We start from the raw sequence: 18798 nt of genomic DNA on the forward strand, positions 1-18798 counted from the left end.
CAATATGTTATATTAGTTTAAACAAATAACTTTCTTTCGGGGTATTTGATTAATCCAGTACTTGCTCATAGTACTAGAATAAATTGTTAAAATTATTGAGTTGATGGAAGTAGTACTGGAAATGAAAAAAAAATGATTTAGCCACGTTGCCTAATTTTGGCCAGTCAAGTAAATATCTCAACATGTAGTACCTTGTTAAAAATTCAAGTAATTGCATTATTAAAATAGTTGAGATGATAGAAATGGTACTCGGCAATGAAAAACACGTTGCCAGATAATCACGATTCGAAATGCGACGAAAAAGGAAGCGAGCGTAGCAGCTGTTTCCCAAGAGTTTACGAGCCGAGGAAGAGATACGTTTCCGAGGCGGAGGAGTGTAAAAAAATGACAGCTGACGCGCCACGACCCCGAGCCACGACTAATAAATAGTCGACTGAAAGGAGAGGATCGACGTACGCGATAAGGGGCGGCATAGCTAATTAACCGTAAAATATTCCTCTCGGACAATCGTGGATTTCATAAACTGCAACAAAATGAAAGAAAAAAAAAAACAACCAAGGATAATTGATGGTTCAATTAATTTTCTAACGCATCGACGCACCGAATGTGGCACACCGATCTCCCCCTCCCCTCCCTCAGCCCCTTCGCGTATGGTTTCGACGTGCGGTGAAAGAAATCGTTCCACATTCACACACGTAACAGGATCAAGAGCGAGTCGTCGGGGAAAAATCGCCGGATTACTTGCCCGGTCGGATTACGCACCTGCGACGTACGTTCCGTGCTTTTTGGGCTTTGTTCTTTTTGGCCGTGCATAATTGGACGATGTGGCGGATAAGTGTCCGGAGTCCGGAGGTACGGAAGATGATGAATTGGCCAATTAAGGATTATTTGTTTTTTGGAACAATGATGCGGTGTCGTTCGGACGATACGTCTTAATTGATGTCGGCTGGTTTCAGATAAGGAAAGTGAGGAGTCACGATGATTGTGATTCGGTGCGTCATCTTTTATGCACTTGGAAATGTTTGAAAAATTTTTGATAAAGCTCCCTTGAAGGAGTGCAGCCCATTAACATTTTACAGCGATTAGTTGTTACATTAAATGGTCATTTAGAACTAGTATGACTTATTGTTCTAAATTGCATCAATGTCGATTGTTTCATTCTGGTACTACGGCAAGTACTGGGTGACCAAATTTATTATATTCTTAATTTAAACAGTTATTACCTTAAATTGCTATTTAAAAATATTATCACTTTTTGTTTTAAATTGATTCAATGTCGATTGTTTCATTCTAGTACTTAAAACGGGTACTGTCTATCCAAAATAATGGTATTCTTAATTTAACTACCTCTGTGGACAGATGTTACGTTAAATTGTCACTTAAAACTAGATTGACATATTGTACTGAATTGTATCAATGCCGATTGTTTCATTCTAGTACTACGAGCAAGTACTGGCTGATCAAAATAATTATATTCTTAATTCAAACACTTCTGAAGAAAGTAATTACTTTAAATTACTATTTAAAGCTAATATTACTTTTTATTCTAAACTGTATCAATGTTGTGTATTTTATTCTAGTACTTTGAACAAGTACTAGCATTCCAAATTTATTATATCCCTAACTTAACTTCATTGTGAACAGATGTTACGTTAAATTGTTACTCAAAATTGATGTAACATATTGTATTAAATTGTATAAATGCCGATTGTTTCATTCTAGTACTTTGAACAAGTACTGGCTTACCAAAATAATTATATTTTTAATTTAAACACCCCCGAAAAATGTTATTCCTTTAAATTGCCATTTAAAACTAATATCACTTATTTTTCTAAATTGTATCAATGATGATTGTTTTATTCTAGTACTTAAAACGGGTACTGTCTATCCAAAATAATGGTATTCTTAATTTAACTACCTCTGTGGACAAATGTTACGTTAAATTGTCACTTAAAACTAGATTGACTTATTGTACTGAATTGTATCAATGCCGATTGTTTCATTCTAGTACTACGAGCGGGTACTGGCTGATCAAAATAATTATATTCTTAATTTAAACACTTCTGAAGAAAGTAATTACTTTAAATTACTATTTAAAGCTAATATTACTTTTCATTGTAAATTGTATCAATGTTGTGTATTTTATTCTAGTACTTTGAACAAGTACTAGCATTTCAAATTTATTATATCCCTAATTTAACTTCATTGTGAACATATGTTACGTTAAATTGTTACTCAAAATTGATGTGACATATTGTACTAAATTGTATAAATGCCAATTGTTTCATTCTAGTAGTTTGAGCAAGTACTGGCTCACCAAAATGACGAAAAAAGTTATTATTTTAAATTGCCATCTAAAATTAATATCACTTATTGTTTTAAATTGTATCAATATTGATTGTTCGATTATAGTACTTTGAACACGTACTGTCATATCAAAATTATTGTATTCTTAATTTAACTAACTGCCCCTATGAACAGATGTCACGTTAAATTGAATCGATGACGATTGTTTTATTCTAGTACATTGAGCAAGTTCTGATTGACCAAAATTATTGTATTAATATAAAAATCATCGAGGGAAATTATTACTTCAAATTGTCATTTAAAACTAATAATATCATCTATTGTTTTAAAATCGTATCAATTCAGATTGTTTAATCTAGTACTTTTGTACAAGTACTGACTGTTCAAAATGATTTCAATCTTAATTTGATCACTCCGAGGTACTTCATTTTGACTAATATGACTTTATTATTCTCTATTGTATTTTATATATTCTAGTACTTTGTACAAGTACTTTCGAAACATATTACACAACAATCTTAATTGAACGAACCCCCGAGACGCGATTTCCCCCCGAAAAACGGCCGACACGACAACCGTGTCGCATCACTCGACCGCCGGCAACCTGTTGTGCCAGCGTAGGGGGAGCGTAATATAATCCCCTCGCAACCCCCGCTCGAACGGCGGCTACGTCACACCACCTGGCGTCGCGGCGCTGCTCTCCCACGCGACGCCCTACGTCACCAGCCGCCGTCGTCATTGTCGATCGATGGGTTTCGTGCGTGCGTTTTTGTTCGTAATATTTTTCGAGGGGGCGATCTCTGATTTTTACTCCAATTTGGGAGTGATGTTGCCTGAGACGTTCTGTGGCAGACTACCCATAAATAGGTGCATATTGTATTCCCACAATTATGCTAGGTAGAGATTAAGAGTGAATGAATGAAAAAGCAATAAAATGTCGGGTACGAACAATGAGGATTGGAAACGCCGGACTACAAAAGGATTAGAAAGGAGTAATAACGGAACAAAACGATATCAATCGATGTGTGTGGCAAAAAAGCCAGAACAATGAGCTGGAAAAATGATTGAAACAAAAGAGTCTAAAATAAATCAATATATTGAAGTCCAACGGGTCAATCCTCACCCTTTAAGTGGAAGGAAGACTGTTTGTTCGTGTGGTTTTCTTCAGAGAACAAACCCGCGTCTTGTTCCACGAAGGGGCCTTCGGTGTCCCGGAAGCGGGGGGCGTGTGCCCCCGACATGTGCGCCGTTTATTGTATTAGGCCCCCTTTTGTGCGTGCACTTTGGCCCTTTTGTCGCGCAATGATTTTTGCGCGAGAAAACTGGTATTAGCGCACGCGGTGCCGTGCCGCTTTTGTTGTAACGCCGACAAGAACAAGTAGTCCGTAATACGGGAGCCCGTCGTCGTGGCCGTCCCCCGTGCCTCTCTCTCGCGCGGTGCGCTCAACGACCGACCTTTCGATCTCGCCGCTAAACCGACTTTCCCGACCCGTCTCTGTTCGTTGCGCTCTCTGTCCCTCGCACGTTGCACAGTTGGTGTTATTATTTTGGTTTGTTGCAGAGATGACTCGACGCCCGGGGCCATACGCCTTCCCGTTGCGACGGAGAAGAGCAAACAGGACGTGGAGGAGTCGCAGATGAAGCGGTACCTCCAGTGCTCCGGCATGTGCAGGATTGAAGTGCTCAAGAAGTTCGTCAGGAACAAGTACAGCGTCGATACCTCAAAGTTTTATGTAAGCCCCCCCCCCCCCCCATAACCTCCAACATTGAGCTACAACTGATTGTTTGGTTACAGATTGATATATTGTACAAACGAGTGCCTCTACCGGACCATTACACCCTCATAGATATCGCCTATATTTATTCATGGAAAAGGGTAAGTTATTGGTTGGGGTGCATGTATTTGCTATCGCATCGAAGGGTTGTTTTATTAAAATTCCTTATTGAATTGCAGAACGAGCCGATGACGTTCTACTTCCGCATCACCGACATCAACAAGGTGACCGAACGTTTCGACTACTTCGATGCCACCAAACAACCTGAGCCGTTGCTGATTGTTAAGACTCCAGTGAGGTCACGCAGCAACTCGGACAGGGCCAGGAAACGTGCCTCGATCATCAACAATAATAACGAAGAAGCCACAAAGACCGAGAGCGTGCCAACTAGTCAAGACGCGAAAAAATGTGATAGTGTTAGTGATAATAAGGAACGAATTGAAGAGGTGGAAGTAAAGGAGGGGTCTAAAGGTTGTGATGTGAAGCTCGTGGAAAAAGTCAAAGTTCCTGATGATAGTGTTAATGTGTCCAAAGACACCAAAGACCAAGTTAAAGATGAAGTCTCAGAAGACAAAGTTAAGTGTAACGTTACTCAAGACGATGTGTGTTTGAATAACCATAGTGAGACTGAGACGAAAAAGACTGATAATAAACCAGCTGAGGTCCGCAGCAATACGAGTGTTGTGACCAACATCACATTAAACAGGACCAACAACAAGGAAGTCATCACTAAGATCCAGAAGGTGACTAAAGAAGGTGAACCCACCAAGTTCATCAAACAAACCGTCAAAACAATGCCCACCAATGTCAAACAAATAACGATCCCTTCAGTGGAATCACTGACAACTTACATGTCAAAAATGGGTGACCCCAAGACTGTGGACGAAGAGAAGCAAAAGTACTTGAAGTACCTGTCCCTAATCCCCAAGATCCCCCAGGAGGTTAGCAAGCCGACGCCGGCCAAAAAACCCTCGAAGCCCCAACAGCCCAACAAACGCAAAAATTCTAGTCCCGTGAAAAACGACAAGGCCAAGAAGGCGAAGCTATCCAAGCCTAGCTTACAAAATTTCTTCGGCAACTGCAAAATCACCATTCCCAGCTCCCTGTCCATCACCTTGAAGGACTCGGACGAGGGCAACTCCGTGCCGGCGCCCCCCGTCAAGAACTTCATCGAAATACTCAAGATACCTGACGAGAAGACTAAAACCGACGAGGATAAGCCGAAAGCCGACGAAGATTCGGACCAGAAAATCGACGAGGATCTATCCAACATCGCTAAGAGTCTGACGGAGAATCTGCGCACGCTGCCCACTTCAACCACCGTGTCGCAGACCACCGGCCCCAAGAACAACTTCTTGATCCCCGTGAAGGCTGTTCCCAAGTACCCGACGCAACCCGCTCCGATCCCCGAGATCAGCAAAGCCTTGACGGGGTCCTCCAAGACGGAGACCGTTAAAATAACCCCCAGGTCACCTCAGAGCTTCCAGAAAATTTTCGAGGAGAGCCTGAAGAAGAAGTCGTTCGGCAAGGGTGAAGGTCTGGACACCAGCGGCAACGAACTGTTGTCGGGGCCGACGCAGAAGCGCAACATCTCCGAAATAGTGTCCCAGTTGTGCAAGAGGAACCAAATGGAGGTCGAACTGAAGGATGCGGCGAAGGAGGTCAAGAAGGAAGTCGTCCCCAAGGTGGCGATTCCCAGACTTCCCACTAACAGGAAGCAAAAGCCTGCGAGGCCTCTTAAGGAAAAGAGCCCGGTGGTACCCAAGCAGATTGAGAATCTGCACTCAACCGCCTTGGGATTTTCCTACTCGGTGTCGGTGGAGCAGGCCAATAAAAGGCCCAAGTTGGCACAGTCGGGGCTAGTTACACCCCCGCACAAAGTGGAGCAACCCAACGTATCAGCGGCTTCGCCCAAGTCCCCCGGCAAGTTCAACGGGTACGGTACCTCACCCGTGAAGAGCCCCGGCGAGCTATCCATAGTGCTGCCGCCCGAGAACGAGGAAGAAGCCAAGCCCGTGAAGGTGGAGAACGAAAGAAAGGAGATCGGGGCGACGCCCAAGCTGTCGGAGAACGCGGACGTGCCAAAGCCCTCGGCCATACCCAAGAATTTGTCGCCCATTTTCATGGGCAGCCCCCGCAACTCGCCGCGCCATCACTCCCCCAAATCCTCGCCCGTGATAAAGCACATGTACGCCCCCATACCCGGCACGCTGGACCGCTTCCGCGTGCCGTCACCGAGCAATACCAAAACCCCCTCGCCCAAGCCCACCAAGAGCCCCGGCTCGTCGCCCGGCACGTCGCTGACTTCCAATCAAATTTTGGAAAAGTACCACATTCAGAACCTGGCGCAGCTGTCGGCCAACATGTCGAAGAACGGCTACAGCTTGCCGCCCTCCACTCAGATGGCGGCCATTCAGCAGGCCATCATCTTGAACAACTTCGAGCTGCACAAGCAACAGCAGCAGCAGCAAAACTGGCTGACCAGGAGCCAGTACGAGACGTACTTGCAAAGCTTGAGTCCCAAACCCAACAACCAGTTGTTGGGGAACATTAAGGAGAATTGAGTGGACGCGAGATTGAGGCGTAAACAGGGTGTCGCATAGGTTTTTTTCTTCAAAGAATTTTTTTTTGTACATATGCATATTGTGTTTGTTCAATTTAATTTATTATTATTATTATTATTAATCTTTATTAATTTGAACTGTTGCTTGGCGCGTTCAGAAGTCCTGTTTTTATTTTGTTGATGTTGATATATTGAATATTTGATTGTTATAGTGAACAATTCGACAATGTAATATACGCAAATGTAACTAGTTAAAATTGTAAGGATTGTAAAATATTATTTTCAAAATTTTGATTAAAAAATTTGAAATCAGTTTTGTGTTTTATTTCTATATTTATATTATTTAAATAAAGGCAAAGAAAACAAGAGGTAAGAGGTAAGTACAGTATTTGTTATAATATGTTAGAAATATATATTTTAATTAAATAAATCTTTAGTTTTTACTTTCTGTTTAAATGAAGAACTTCAATTTCATCAATTCTAATTTATAAAATAATTCAGAACATTTTCTGTTCAAAAATATTAATAATATAACTAGAAATTTTCTTAATCTATTAATAAAATAATAAATTTAAATAAATGTTGTAGTTTTATTTTTGTTTGAAGACAACAGAAAAGATAAATAAAACAATTAAACTTCATAAATTGAATACAAAAATATTAACAATTTAACTTTGCCTACTAATTATTACCTTGTTAACTTAATTACTCTCAACAAAACACATAATTACATTAATCAACGCCCAAACGAAGAGGATAATAAAAAAACTAGATCAGTATCTGTATTTGTAATTCGTAACATACCAATTACTGAATGCATGAAAGCCGACCGACACTTTTGCCTCCACATCCGTTCGACCATCTGGCCAAATACAATAAAAGACGCACAGACGATACGATAACAACGACAAAACGACAGAGAAAAAACGATTAGGCACGACGCATGTCGGAAAAGGACGGACAATCAATTATATACTTTGTGAGAGGCTCTTTAAATGTTATTCTAGAAACTAACCGCGATACTAACTAAGCGTTTTGTTATCTTAATTTGTGTGTGGATTGTCCGTACGTGTTTTGAAAGGAAAATTTAATATTTAATTATTGAAGCTTTTAATTTTAAATCCTGATTGTTAATTTATTAAATTATAATTAGTTTATTGTACTTTGTTTCTATCTAATATATTATTTATGTTTCATCACTATGTGGAAGTTATTAATATCCTTTAAAGCTACGAAAGCCACAAAAGTGTAAATTTTGTAGGCACTAAAATCGAGAACAAAGAACCCTCATTGTATCGTCCCCAATTCCCAAACTATTCAACCTACATCAACCAAACTCGGCAACAACAACGTCCTTTCTATAGTCTTCCATTAGCAATAAACAAATTTACCCCATCACCCCCAGTTACCCCAAAATTTACATACGCCCCCTCGCAAGGAATCCTCAAAACGTAGACCAATGCGGAACATCGTGGGCGGAGCTACTAGGCGGAGATTGTTGCGATTGCTCCGACCGTCCAGCCAATATGATCGCGCGACTGCCACAGAGGGTCAGGTAGAACGGACAGATGGTATTTTATGGTATTAATGGGTCCCAAAGGCCGTGATGGTCGGGTTCCGAGAAATGCGGGCACAAGTGTGGGAACGGTGGCGTTAATTGTCGGTTTTCCGAGAACGTTTGCATTGTTGCTGGTTTACTGGGTTAATTGTCGACTTGTAATGCTTTTTAATTAATTAATTAGTTAATTAATTAGGCCACACAACAATATTTTATATATAATTGTAATAATAAATATTAATAAATCATTCTATTGTTTTATTTATTTACTATATCCTAAAATAAATAAACAAATTGATATCATTAAATAAAGACGCATATGAGATATAAAAGTAAAAACAAGACTGAAGTTAATTAAGAATGTGACGTGTCAGTAAATAATAGAAATCGTCTAATTACAGTTTCGACCTCTAACGTTATTCATTTACATTTGCATTGTCTGCATTCTTTCGTCGTAGCAACGCGTGAATTTATGTCGTGAAAGCCACATTAAATTCATCGTATTTTTGTCGTGCGACATCTGAGGATTAGTTAGTAAAACAGCTAAAATATCCGTAAAATTTCTTTAATCAATGATACTAGTGACATCTGTTGGCTGGAGGTCGAGTTAACGTGAGGCGAACACAAATCACTGTAACGTATTTTGCTTAGTTGCTATAGTTGGCACATAGATGTCGCTAGTAACAGCATTATGGATGTTTCTCTTGCTCCTAATACATTTTGGCGGGAAAACACCTCCTCTCGTTTCTGTGATCCTGATACATTTTAATAAAATTTTTGTTTCAACTTAAGTTTCTGATTGAACTTTGAGAGATTTTAAAATTTGGATCGGGATAGCAGAAATGCGAGGAGGTGTGTAGCGCCTGATACATTTTGGCGGGAAAACACCTTCTCTTGTTTCTGTGATCCTGATACATTTTAAAGAAATTTTGTTTCAAATTTTTATTATTTATTTTCAATTTAAATTCTTGAATGAATTTTGAGAAGTTTTTTAAGATGTTTTAAATAAAACGCAATAATTATTAAATAAACAATATATTAATTACCACAACATATATATTACATACAGGTCAGCATAATAATTTCTACAATAAGGTACATATGACTTCGTTTATTTGCATACATTATAAAAATTAACTTACTAGAAAAACCGTACAGCGTCTATATATTACAATCAAATTCATCATTTTATTTACAGTCGTCCGTCCCACTGGACGCATCAATTCATTTAAACAATAATTTTAATAATAATAATAATAATAATAATAAACCTAACAGTAAACAAAAACACCAACAAGAAAGTATAGTCCGCATCGTGTTTGATCATAAGTACTATTCTCGATCAGTTTTGATTCCGTGTCCTCAGTCTTTCGGTCTGTTCAAACGGGATTGCCCTCATCTGAAGGCGGCGATCTGCAGAACGTCAACGACAACGACCTGCAGATGTTCACCGCCACTCATGTATACGAGTTGTCCTTCCCTAAAGCGCTTGAAGTACTCGATCTACTTGCGTTTGACAATCTGTAAAAAAAAACATACATGTACACACAAAAGAAATGTGTTTTAACTCATAAGTTACCTTCTAAGATCGTTGGAAGACTTTTCTGATTTGGTGATGCCTGATTTGTGGTTCGCCAGGAAGGTGTTCACAGACTCATCTGAGCTGTAAGTGTCTTGCTCGCTGTAAGGAATGACAACAAAACATTAATTAAGATTGCAATTGAGTGGTAAAAAGTTAATGAAGTACCTGTCGGAATTATCGCTAATACTGTCGTCCATCTCGCCTTGTATCGCATTCTGCAGGTCCTCAATTCGTTTCAAAGCCAGCTTCAAGTCCGTCCTCGACGTCTGGCATTCGCTTTCTGCCACCTCCAACCTCTTCTCCAACTCCTTCTTCTTGTGAACAGCCTCTGATTCCTTCACTAAACTCTTATTCAACTCCTCCTTAATCTAAACAAAAGTAAATAACATAAATAAGCTTCAAACAACACAAACCAAGACAAGGTACGTACTTCTCTGACGGTGCGTTGCATCTTCCTCACTTGATCCTGAGACTGCTGCTCCTTTCCTCTGCAAGTGGCGACCTCCCCTTGCAACTTCTCCACCGCCTCCTTCAACCTCGCAATCTGCACTTCCAGCCTCGACCTCGTCGTCTGCTCCAACTCGAGTTTCGACTCCAGCTCCTTCACCTTCATTTCAGCCCTCCTCAACAGCAGATTACTGGACGCGTCTCCCATACTCTCCACCGACTCCAACCTAGTAGTCAGCTCCGCAAGTTGTTCCTTAAGCTGGTTCCTCTCCACCTCCAGCTCAGACACCAAAGAAACCTGCTCCTGAAGCGCCATTTGATCCAACGACATCTGTTGCACGGTACTCTTGTACTTCTTCAAAACCTCAGCCAGCTCTTCCTCGTTCTCCTCCACCTGAGTCTGCAGGTCGCTCTTTTCTCTAAGCAAACCGTTGGCCCGGTCTTCGGCCTCGTTTTTCAATCTGTGGGCCTCCTCCAACTGTCCCTGGGTCTCCAGCAGCTCGGCCTCCAAACTTTGTTTGGCTTTCACCGCTATCGTTTTCGAATATTCCAAGTCTTCCACCTGGTTTCTTAACTGTCTGATCATGTTCTTGCCTGGCGTTTCCGCCTTCTGACGCTCCAGTTGAGCCTGGGTGTCCTTCAGCAGCACCTTGGTGCGCTTCAGGTCTCGCTTCAGCTTTTGCACCAACTGTTCCTCACCCTGTCGGTCGGACCTTTCGTTCTCCAAAGCTGAGGCCAGACGACGCTCCAGCTCGTGCTTCTCCCTTAGCAGGAACGTCCTCTCTTCGTGTTCATTTTCTAGTTGCATCTCCAATGCTACAAACAACAAAATTAGTACTTAATCAACATGGTGGTTGTGGTTGTTACCTTTGAGCTTCTTCTGGTTGTTGCATCTGATGTCCTCCAACTCCTCGTCGCGTTGCTGGGCCTCCTTTTTGGCCTCCTTACGCATGCTCTCCAAGTTCATTTCGAGCCTCAGTTTGGCGGCTTCCAGAAGTTGCACCTGACCGGCTAACTCGTCCAGCTCCTCCTCTTGGTCTTGGAGGCGGCGTTCGCAGTCGATTTTCTGTTTGCGCAGCACCGTCACTTCTTCCTCAGTTTTGCCGCCTCCGGTTACTTCGTCGAACTCCCGCTGGAGGGCCTCTAGCTTCTCATTGTTCAGCTCCAGCTCCAGACGTGTGTCCTAAGTAACAAATGGAGTGGTTGTTATATAATTTAAGTAAACTTACTAGTGAGGTTGTTAAAGATGACATTTTATGCGTGCTGTTTAAATTATGGACTGGTAATGAATATTCTTACCTAATTTTAATGAGTTTTAGTGTTTTATAATGTGTACTTTAGATTAAGGTGGTTGACACAATAAATTGTTCTGATGTTGTATTTGTGTAATGGTTAGATAAGATTGTGTTATCTGATACGTACCGCCAAATTGCTCTCCAACGTGTACTTCTCAGCGATCAGCACCTCCTTCTCCCTGGCTAGTCGGTCCTTGCTCTGCCTCTCCTTCTTCAACTCATCCTGCAGTAACTGAGTCTCTGAATCGAACTTCCTTTGTTTTTTCTCCAACAAATTGTTCCTGCCACTCTGCTCCTCCAGCAACAACCTTAGATCATTCATTTCGCCGTTCAATTTTTGGACCTTCCTCTTCCACTGACCGACCACCTGTCGCTGTTCCTCGACTTCCTCATACGCGTCGGCCAACTAAAAAAATAACAGCCGTGAGAACAATGCACAGTTTTTTAATTAAACAGGTTTTTCAAGTCACCTTCTTCTCGAGTTGTTTCTTCAACCCGACCAGTTGTTCCAGGTCGTCTTCGTGCTGCTGCTGGAGACGCCTCTTGGTGAATTCCAGTTCTCTTAGGGCCCGTTCGTAACGTTGCTTGTAGACTTCCTCGCCCTCGCCTTCCTCCTCCTCTTCGACGATGCCGTTCAGGTCCGACCTGGCGTACAGCAGTTCCATCTCCAGACGTTCTGAAGACATTTCAATTTGATTGATTGATCTAATTGATGACATTAATCTCGATTATTACCTGATGACTGTTGAAGCTCTTTGTTTTTGTGCTGGACTTCCGACAGTTCCTTCTCCAGTTTGATGCGTTCCGACTGCTCAGCATCCAGCCTTTCAGCCGCCAGCGTGGCCGTCGAGTGTTCCTCCGCCAAATCGGCCGTCATTTCCGATAGCTGTAAACGAAAGCGATTGTTTTTGAGTGTCAACAACACAAATTAACGCAGCCACATCGTGTGCGGGAGTAAAAATACCGCCGGTCCAAAATAACTTTGCATTCAACCTATTTTTTGTGACGAAACGGTGCAGTATTGAAAGAACGTTCAGAAATAATTGTCGCTCTATAAATACGCCGAATTGTTTCCAACCCAGTTAGTTGCGCAAGGTCAACAATTACATAAACAACGCCTTGTTGGGTGAGTACCTCGTCGCAGTCGGTGGCGTCGTCGTTGAAGTCTCTCGACAAAGACTCCCTGGCCATTGAAGACCTGCTTGTGGAGTTGGCCCTGCTGAAGTACTGAAAGCCCTTGATCATTATGTTGGTGGCGCTCCTCGACCTGCCCAAGTACCTCTGCGACCTGAGGCTGAGGCTGTCGTCATCTTTCCTCCCCATGGCCTTCCACTCGTCCATCACATGATCCGTCCTGTTCAAGAAGGCGGATATTTTATGCGACAGGGCGTTACTGGCCGTCTCCTTGTCCAGGTGTGCAGGCACCACGTTCAGGTTCTGCCTCATCTGCGACTTGGTGCCCAAAACGAAGGTCAAGTTGGCGTCGAACACCACCGACGAGTCCTCCTTGTCCTCCAAATCATCCACGTCCGAATACGCAGAAGTTTGGGGGTAAATCCTCCGCATGGGCACCGAGGACACACTCCTGCTCCTAATCCCATACCCATAGTCGCTGCACACACTGGGCGAGCGCCTCAGGTCCTCCCTGCTGCCGTTCAGCACCGTTAGACTCTTCAACGGTCGGGCTTGGAAGACGGTGGGCTTTTTGTCGCAGGTCACGTCCAGGCCGGCCATGGTCGACGAGCGCTTCACGTTGGTGAGGCGGCGCGACGGCGCCGGCGGCGGCAACGCGGACAGGGGACGGTCGCGGTCGTACGGATAGCGTTCCAGGTACGGGGAGTACCGCGACGCGGCGCCCGAATAGAATATCGGCATTTTGCTAGCGGTCGAGGTGCATCGTGACGGACGCCGGAAAAATTGAGAGGCGACTGAGATTTATATGTATTTCGGGTGCGCCGGTTGCGCTACGCGCAAGGCGTCGCGACGCCACCTTCCACCTATGGGTCACTGTACGAATTTAATCTCTGTTTATTTATATAAAAAAAGGTATTGCGTTCGAGATGTTTTGACACTTGTTTAACATAAGTTTTAATTGAAACTGCGACTTCTATGTTAATATTAGTTTTAAAACATTAAACAGGTTCAAGGTTAAAAGTAACAAGTTTAATGTTGTAAACGACACTTTAATTAATAAATATGACCATTTTTATGTTCAAAAAAGACAATTTAAATGAGTAAATCAATAAATTTTAAGAATAAATTGGCATTTTTAAAGAAAAAACGAATATTTTAAAATGACAACCATATTTTAAAGGTACTAACAATTAATTTAAGATGGAATAATAATTTTAAAGATAAAAACGTAAATTATAATATTGGAAAATAAACAAAAGACAATTTTTATGTTGAAAAAGACAATTTTAACGAGTAAATCAAGAAGTGTAAAATGACAATTTTAAAGGAAGTTAAAAACGTAAACTATAATGTTGAAAAACAAAATTTTAATGATTAAAATGACAACTTTTAAGATGAAAGTGACAATTCTAAGGATGATAACTAAAATTATAAAATTTAAAACATTAGTAACAATAATTTTAACCTTGAAAATGAAAATTTAAATGATAAATTTGACTATTCCAAAGATAGAGTCAATTTTTATATTGAAAAAGGCAATTTTAAAAAGTAAAACAAGAATTTTTAAGAGTAAAATGCCAATTTTAAAGGAAAAACGAACATTTTAAGTTTGAAAATTATACTTTTAAAGGCACAAAAAACAAATTTAATATTGGAAATAATAATTTAAATGTTCAAAACTACATTTTTAAGTTACAAACGTAAATTATAGTGTAGAAAAACAAAATTTTAATGATTAAAATGACAACTTTTAAGGTGAAAGAGACAATTCTAAGGATGATAACCAAAATTATAAAAATTAAAACATTAGTAACAATAATTTTTACCTTGAAAATGACAATTTTAACGATAAATTTGACTATTTCAAAGATAGAGACAATTTTTATGTTGAAAAAGACAATTTTAACGAGTAAAACAAGAATTTTTAAGAGTAAAATGCCAATTTTAAAGGAAAAACGAACATTTTAAATTTGAAAATTATACTTTTAAAGGCACAAACAACAAATTTAATATTGGAAATAATAATTTAAATGTTCAAAACTACATTTTAAAGTTAAAAACATAAATTATAATGTTGAAAAGCAAAATTTTAATGATTAAAATGATGATAACTAAAATTATAAAAATTAAAACATTAATAATAATAATAATTTCAATCTTGAAAATAACAATTTAAATGATAAATTTGACTATTTCAAAGACAGAGACAATTTTTATGTTGAAAAAGACAATTTTAACGAGTAAAACAAGAATTTTTGAGAGTAAAAAGACAATTTTAATGAGTAAAACAAGATAAAAAATACATTTTTTGGTGTTGAAATAAATGAACAAATAGCCTGAGCAAATAATTTATTAATTCATGGGAATTAAACTAATTAGAACACGGTGAAATAGACAGAAAACTTCGCAGTGTTAATAACGTTCACGCGTGCTAATTATAAAACATCGGCGTCTGTTTCAGATACGAATTGGCCACCGACTCTCGCACCGGATCGCCGATGCGATAAAGGAAATCAAAATAAAACTCGTATATTTATCGGTTTCGTTTCCGGTCCATAATGATGGATGCGATGCTGACGTAATTTGCATCTCGGTTTGTTTTATATTTAGAGTGTTGCAGATGTTCCGTGCCAAAGGCGGGATTAATAATAATAATATACTATATGATAATAATGTTTCTTGAAACTGATCCAATTTTAAAAAAATAGAGATTAACGAGAATAAAACAATGATTCACAACAATGTAATTGGCGATAAACGAAGGGGGAACAATGGAGTCGATACTGTTTATCTGTGCATTCATGAGACAATCTACTGAAGTGTGAAGTGAGAGAACAAGTGATGAGAAATGAGCTGCGACATCCAGGCGATGTTTACACAACAAGCATCCAATGGAATATAGTCAGTGGCATAGAAAATAAAACACATAGATCTTGTGGTCCAATTTTAACACAATTTTAAGTGTACACTCTTTGGAGGTTGTCTGTCGAAGAGCTTTTGTGCTACACACATCTAAGTCAGTTTGATGGAGGTCAAATTATTGGCTTAAAAGAGACAGGACTTTCCTTTGTAGAAGTTCCCAATCGGATGAACCGGAGTCGAAGCACTGTCTGGAGTTGTTGGAGCTAGATCTGAAGAAGGTTAGACCTTAGAATTTTGGTTCTACAAGGTCACTTTGTAGCTATTCGTGAAATTGCCAACCAGCCATCTACAGAAGAAGTAAGGCTTCTTACTATGCCAAATGTTTGTCGTGGTATCCAGTCTTTGGAACCCTTTTCTTACCATCCTCAGTTCGTATTTCCTCTTACACTGTAACACCTTCTTTAAAAATTGCAGTGATGGCAAGAACCACAGCTTTTGAGATGTGGAATTGGAAGTGGTCTTCTTCAGTGATGAGTCTAAATTTTGTCTGTCGAAGAGTTTTTGTGCCACACACATCTAAATCAGTTTGATGGAGGGCAAATTATTGACTTAAAAGAAACAGGACTTTCCTTTGTAGAAGTTCCCAAACGGATGAACCGGAGTCGAAGCACTGTCTGGAGTTGTTGGAGCTAGATCTGAAGAAGGTTAGACCTTAGAATTTTGGTTCTACAAGGTCACTTTGTAGCTATTCGTGAAATTGCCAATCAGCCATCTACAGAAGAAGTAAGGCTTCTTACTATGCCAAATGTTTGTCGTGGTATCCAGTATTTGGAACCCTTTTTTTACCATCCTCAGTTCGTATTTCCTCTTACACTGTAACACCTTCTTTAAAAATTGCAGTGATGGCAAGAACCACAGCTTTTGAGATGTGGAATTGGAAGTGGTCTTCTTCAGTGATGAGTCTAAATTTTGTCTGTCGAAGAGTTTTTGTGCCACACACATCTAAATCAGTTTGATGGAGGGCAAATTATTGACTTAAAAGAAACAGGACTTTCCTTTGTAGAAGTTCCCAAACGGATGAACCGGAGTCGAAGCACTGTCTGGAGTTGTTGGAGCTAGATCTGAAGAAGGTTAGGCCTTAGAATTTTGGTTCTACAAGGTCACTTTGTAGCTATTCGTGAAATTGCCAACCAGCCATCTACAGAAGAAGTAAGGCTTCTTACTATGCCAAATGTTTGTCGTGGTATCCAGTCTTTGGAACCCTTTTCTTACCATCCTCAGTTTGTATTTCCTCTCACACTGTAACACCTTCTTTAAAAATTGCAGTGATGGCAAGATCCACAGCTTTTGGGATGTGGAATTGGAAGTGGTCTTCTTCAGTGATGAGTCTAAACTTTGTCTGTCGAAGAGTTTTTGTGCCACACACATCTAAATCAGTTTGATGGAGGGCAAATTATTGGCTTAAAAGAGACAGGACTTTCCTTTGTAGAAGTTCCCAAACGGATGAACCGGAGTCGAAGCACTGTCTGGAGTTGTTGGAGCTAGATCTGAAGAAGGTTAGACCTTAGAATTTTGGTTCTACAAGGTCTCTTTGTAGCTATTCGTGAAATTGCCAACCAGCCATCTACAGAAGAAGTAAGGCTTCTTACTATGCCAAATGTTTGTCGTGGTATCCAGTCTTTGGAACCCTTTTCTTACCATCCTCAGTTTGTATTTCCTCTCACACTGTAACACCTTCTTTAAAAATTGCAGTGATGGCAAGATCCACAGCTTTTGGGATGTGGAATTGGAAGTGGTCTTCTTCAGTGATGAGTCTAAATTTTGTCTGTCGAAGAGTTTTTGTGCCACACACATCTAAATCAGTTTGATGGAGGGCAAATTATTGACTTAAAAGAGACAGGATTTTCCTTTGTAGAAGTTCCCAATCGGATGAACCGGAGTCGAAGCACAGTTTGGAGTTGTTGGAGCTAGATCTGAAGAAGGTTAGACCTTAGAATTTTGGTTCTACAAGGTCACTTTGTAGCTATTCATGAAATTGCCAACCAGCCATCTACAGAAGAAGTAAGGCTTCTTACTATGCCAAATGTTTGTCGTGGTATCCAGTCTTTGGAACCCTTTTCTTACCATCCTCAGTTTGTATTTCCTCTCACACTGTAACACCTTTTTTAAAAATTGCAGTGATGGCAAGATCCACAGCTTTTGGGATGTGGAATTGGAAGTGGTCTTCTTCAGTGATGAGTCTAAATTTTGTCTGTGAGAGTTTTTGTGCCACACACATCTAAGTCAGTTTGATGGAGGGCAAATTATTGACTTAAAAGAGACAGGATTTTCCTTTGTAGAAGTTCCCAAACGGATGAACCGGAGTCGAAGCACTGTCTGGAGTTGTTGGAGCTAGATCTGAAGAAGGTTAGGCCTTAGAATTTTGGTTCTACAAGGTCACTTTGTAGCTATTCGTGAAATTGCCAACCAGCCATCTACAGAAGAAGTAAGGCTTCTTACTATGCCAAATGTTTGTCGTGGTATCCAGTCTTTGGAACCCTTTTCTTACCATCCTCAGTTCGTATTTCCTCTTACACTGTAACACCTTCTTTAAAAATTGCAGTGATGGCAAGATCCACAGCTTTTGGGATGTGGAATTGGAAGTGGTCTTCTTCAGTGATGAGTCTAAATTTTGTCTGTCGAAGAGTTTTTGTGCCACACACATCTAAGTCAGTTTGATGGAGGACAAATTATTGACTTAAAAGAGACAGGATTTTCCTTTGTAGAAGTTCCCAAACGGATGAACCGGAGTCGAAGCACTGTCTGGAGTTGTTGGAGCTAGATCTGAAGAAGGTTAGGCCTTAGAATTTTTGTTCTACAAGGTCACTTTGTAGCTATTCGTGAAATTGCCAACCAGCCATCTACAGAAGAAGTAAGGCTTCTTACTATGCCAGATGTTTGTCGTGGTATCCAGTCTTTGAAACCCTTTTCTTACCATCCTCAGTTTGTATTTCCTCTCACACTGTAACACCTTCTTTAAAAATTACAGTGATGGCAAGAACCACAGCTTTTGGGATGTGAAATTGGAAGTGGTCTTCTTCAGTGATGAGTTTAAATTTTGTCTGTCGAAGAGTTTTTGTGCCACACACATCTAAGTCAGTTTGATGGAGGACAAATTATTGACTTAAAAGAGACAAGACTTTCCTTTGTAGAAGTACCCAAACGGATGAACCGGAGTCGAAGCACTATCTGGAGTTGTTGGAGCTAAATTTGAAGGTTTTACATACAAGGTCGCT

The 18798-nt window shown here is 40.3% G+C and overlaps 2 protein-coding genes and 1 long non-coding RNA gene across 10 annotated transcripts in view; 2 read left to right on the top strand and 1 right to left on the bottom strand.

The window, feature by feature from the left end:
- Nucleotides 1-6957, top strand: part of LOC109604153 (polycomb group protein Psc) — a 179935-nt gene extending 172978 nt beyond the window's left edge. For all 4 annotated transcript variants that reach the window (XM_049969316.1, XM_049969315.1, XM_049969313.1 and 1 more), the window contains 3 exons: nt 3869-4040; nt 4103-4183; nt 4262-6957. In XM_049969316.1, the coding sequence (XP_049825273.1) occupies nt 3869-4040; nt 4103-4183; nt 4262-6646 (2638 nt within the window). In that variant the 3' untranslated portion in view covers nt 6647-6957. The remainder of the gene's footprint in view (nt 1-3868; nt 4041-4102; nt 4184-4261) is intronic.
- A 2265-nt stretch (nt 6958-9222) lies between these two features.
- LOC109602640 (unconventional myosin-XVIIIa) overlaps nt 9223-18798 on the bottom strand; it is a 91274-nt gene continuing 81698 nt past the window's right edge. For 4 of the 5 annotated variants that reach the window (XM_049969012.1, XM_049969013.1, XM_049969014.1 and 1 more), the window contains 8 exons: nt 12263-12413; nt 11998-12203; nt 11655-11933; nt 11100-11415; nt 10216-11048; nt 9951-10153; nt 9783-9884; nt 9223-9724 (listed from right to left, as the gene is read on the bottom strand). In XM_049969012.1, the coding sequence (XP_049824969.1) occupies nt 9661-9724; nt 9783-9884; nt 9951-10153; nt 10216-11048; nt 11100-11415; nt 11655-11933; nt 11998-12203; nt 12263-12413 (2154 nt within the window). In that variant the 3' untranslated portion in view covers nt 9223-9660. Of the gene's footprint in view, nt 9725-9782; nt 9885-9950; nt 10154-10215; nt 11049-11099; nt 11416-11654; nt 11934-11997; nt 12204-12262; nt 12414-12661; nt 13509-18798 lie in introns of those variants that run through there. The other variant, XM_049969015.1, reaches the window with a different exon arrangement.
- LOC126265959 (uncharacterized) lies at nt 17171-18197 on the top strand. The gene is made up of 3 exons (XR_007548444.1): nt 17171-17534; nt 17959-18008; nt 18126-18197. It is a non-coding gene; the product is annotated as an uncharacterized LOC126265959 (long non-coding RNA).

This window comes from Aethina tumida, chromosome 6, assembly GCF_024364675.1.
Source record: "Aethina tumida isolate Nest 87 chromosome 6, icAetTumi1.1, whole genome shotgun sequence".
Classification (NCBI taxonomy): Eukaryota; Metazoa; Arthropoda; class Insecta; order Coleoptera; family Nitidulidae; genus Aethina; species Aethina tumida.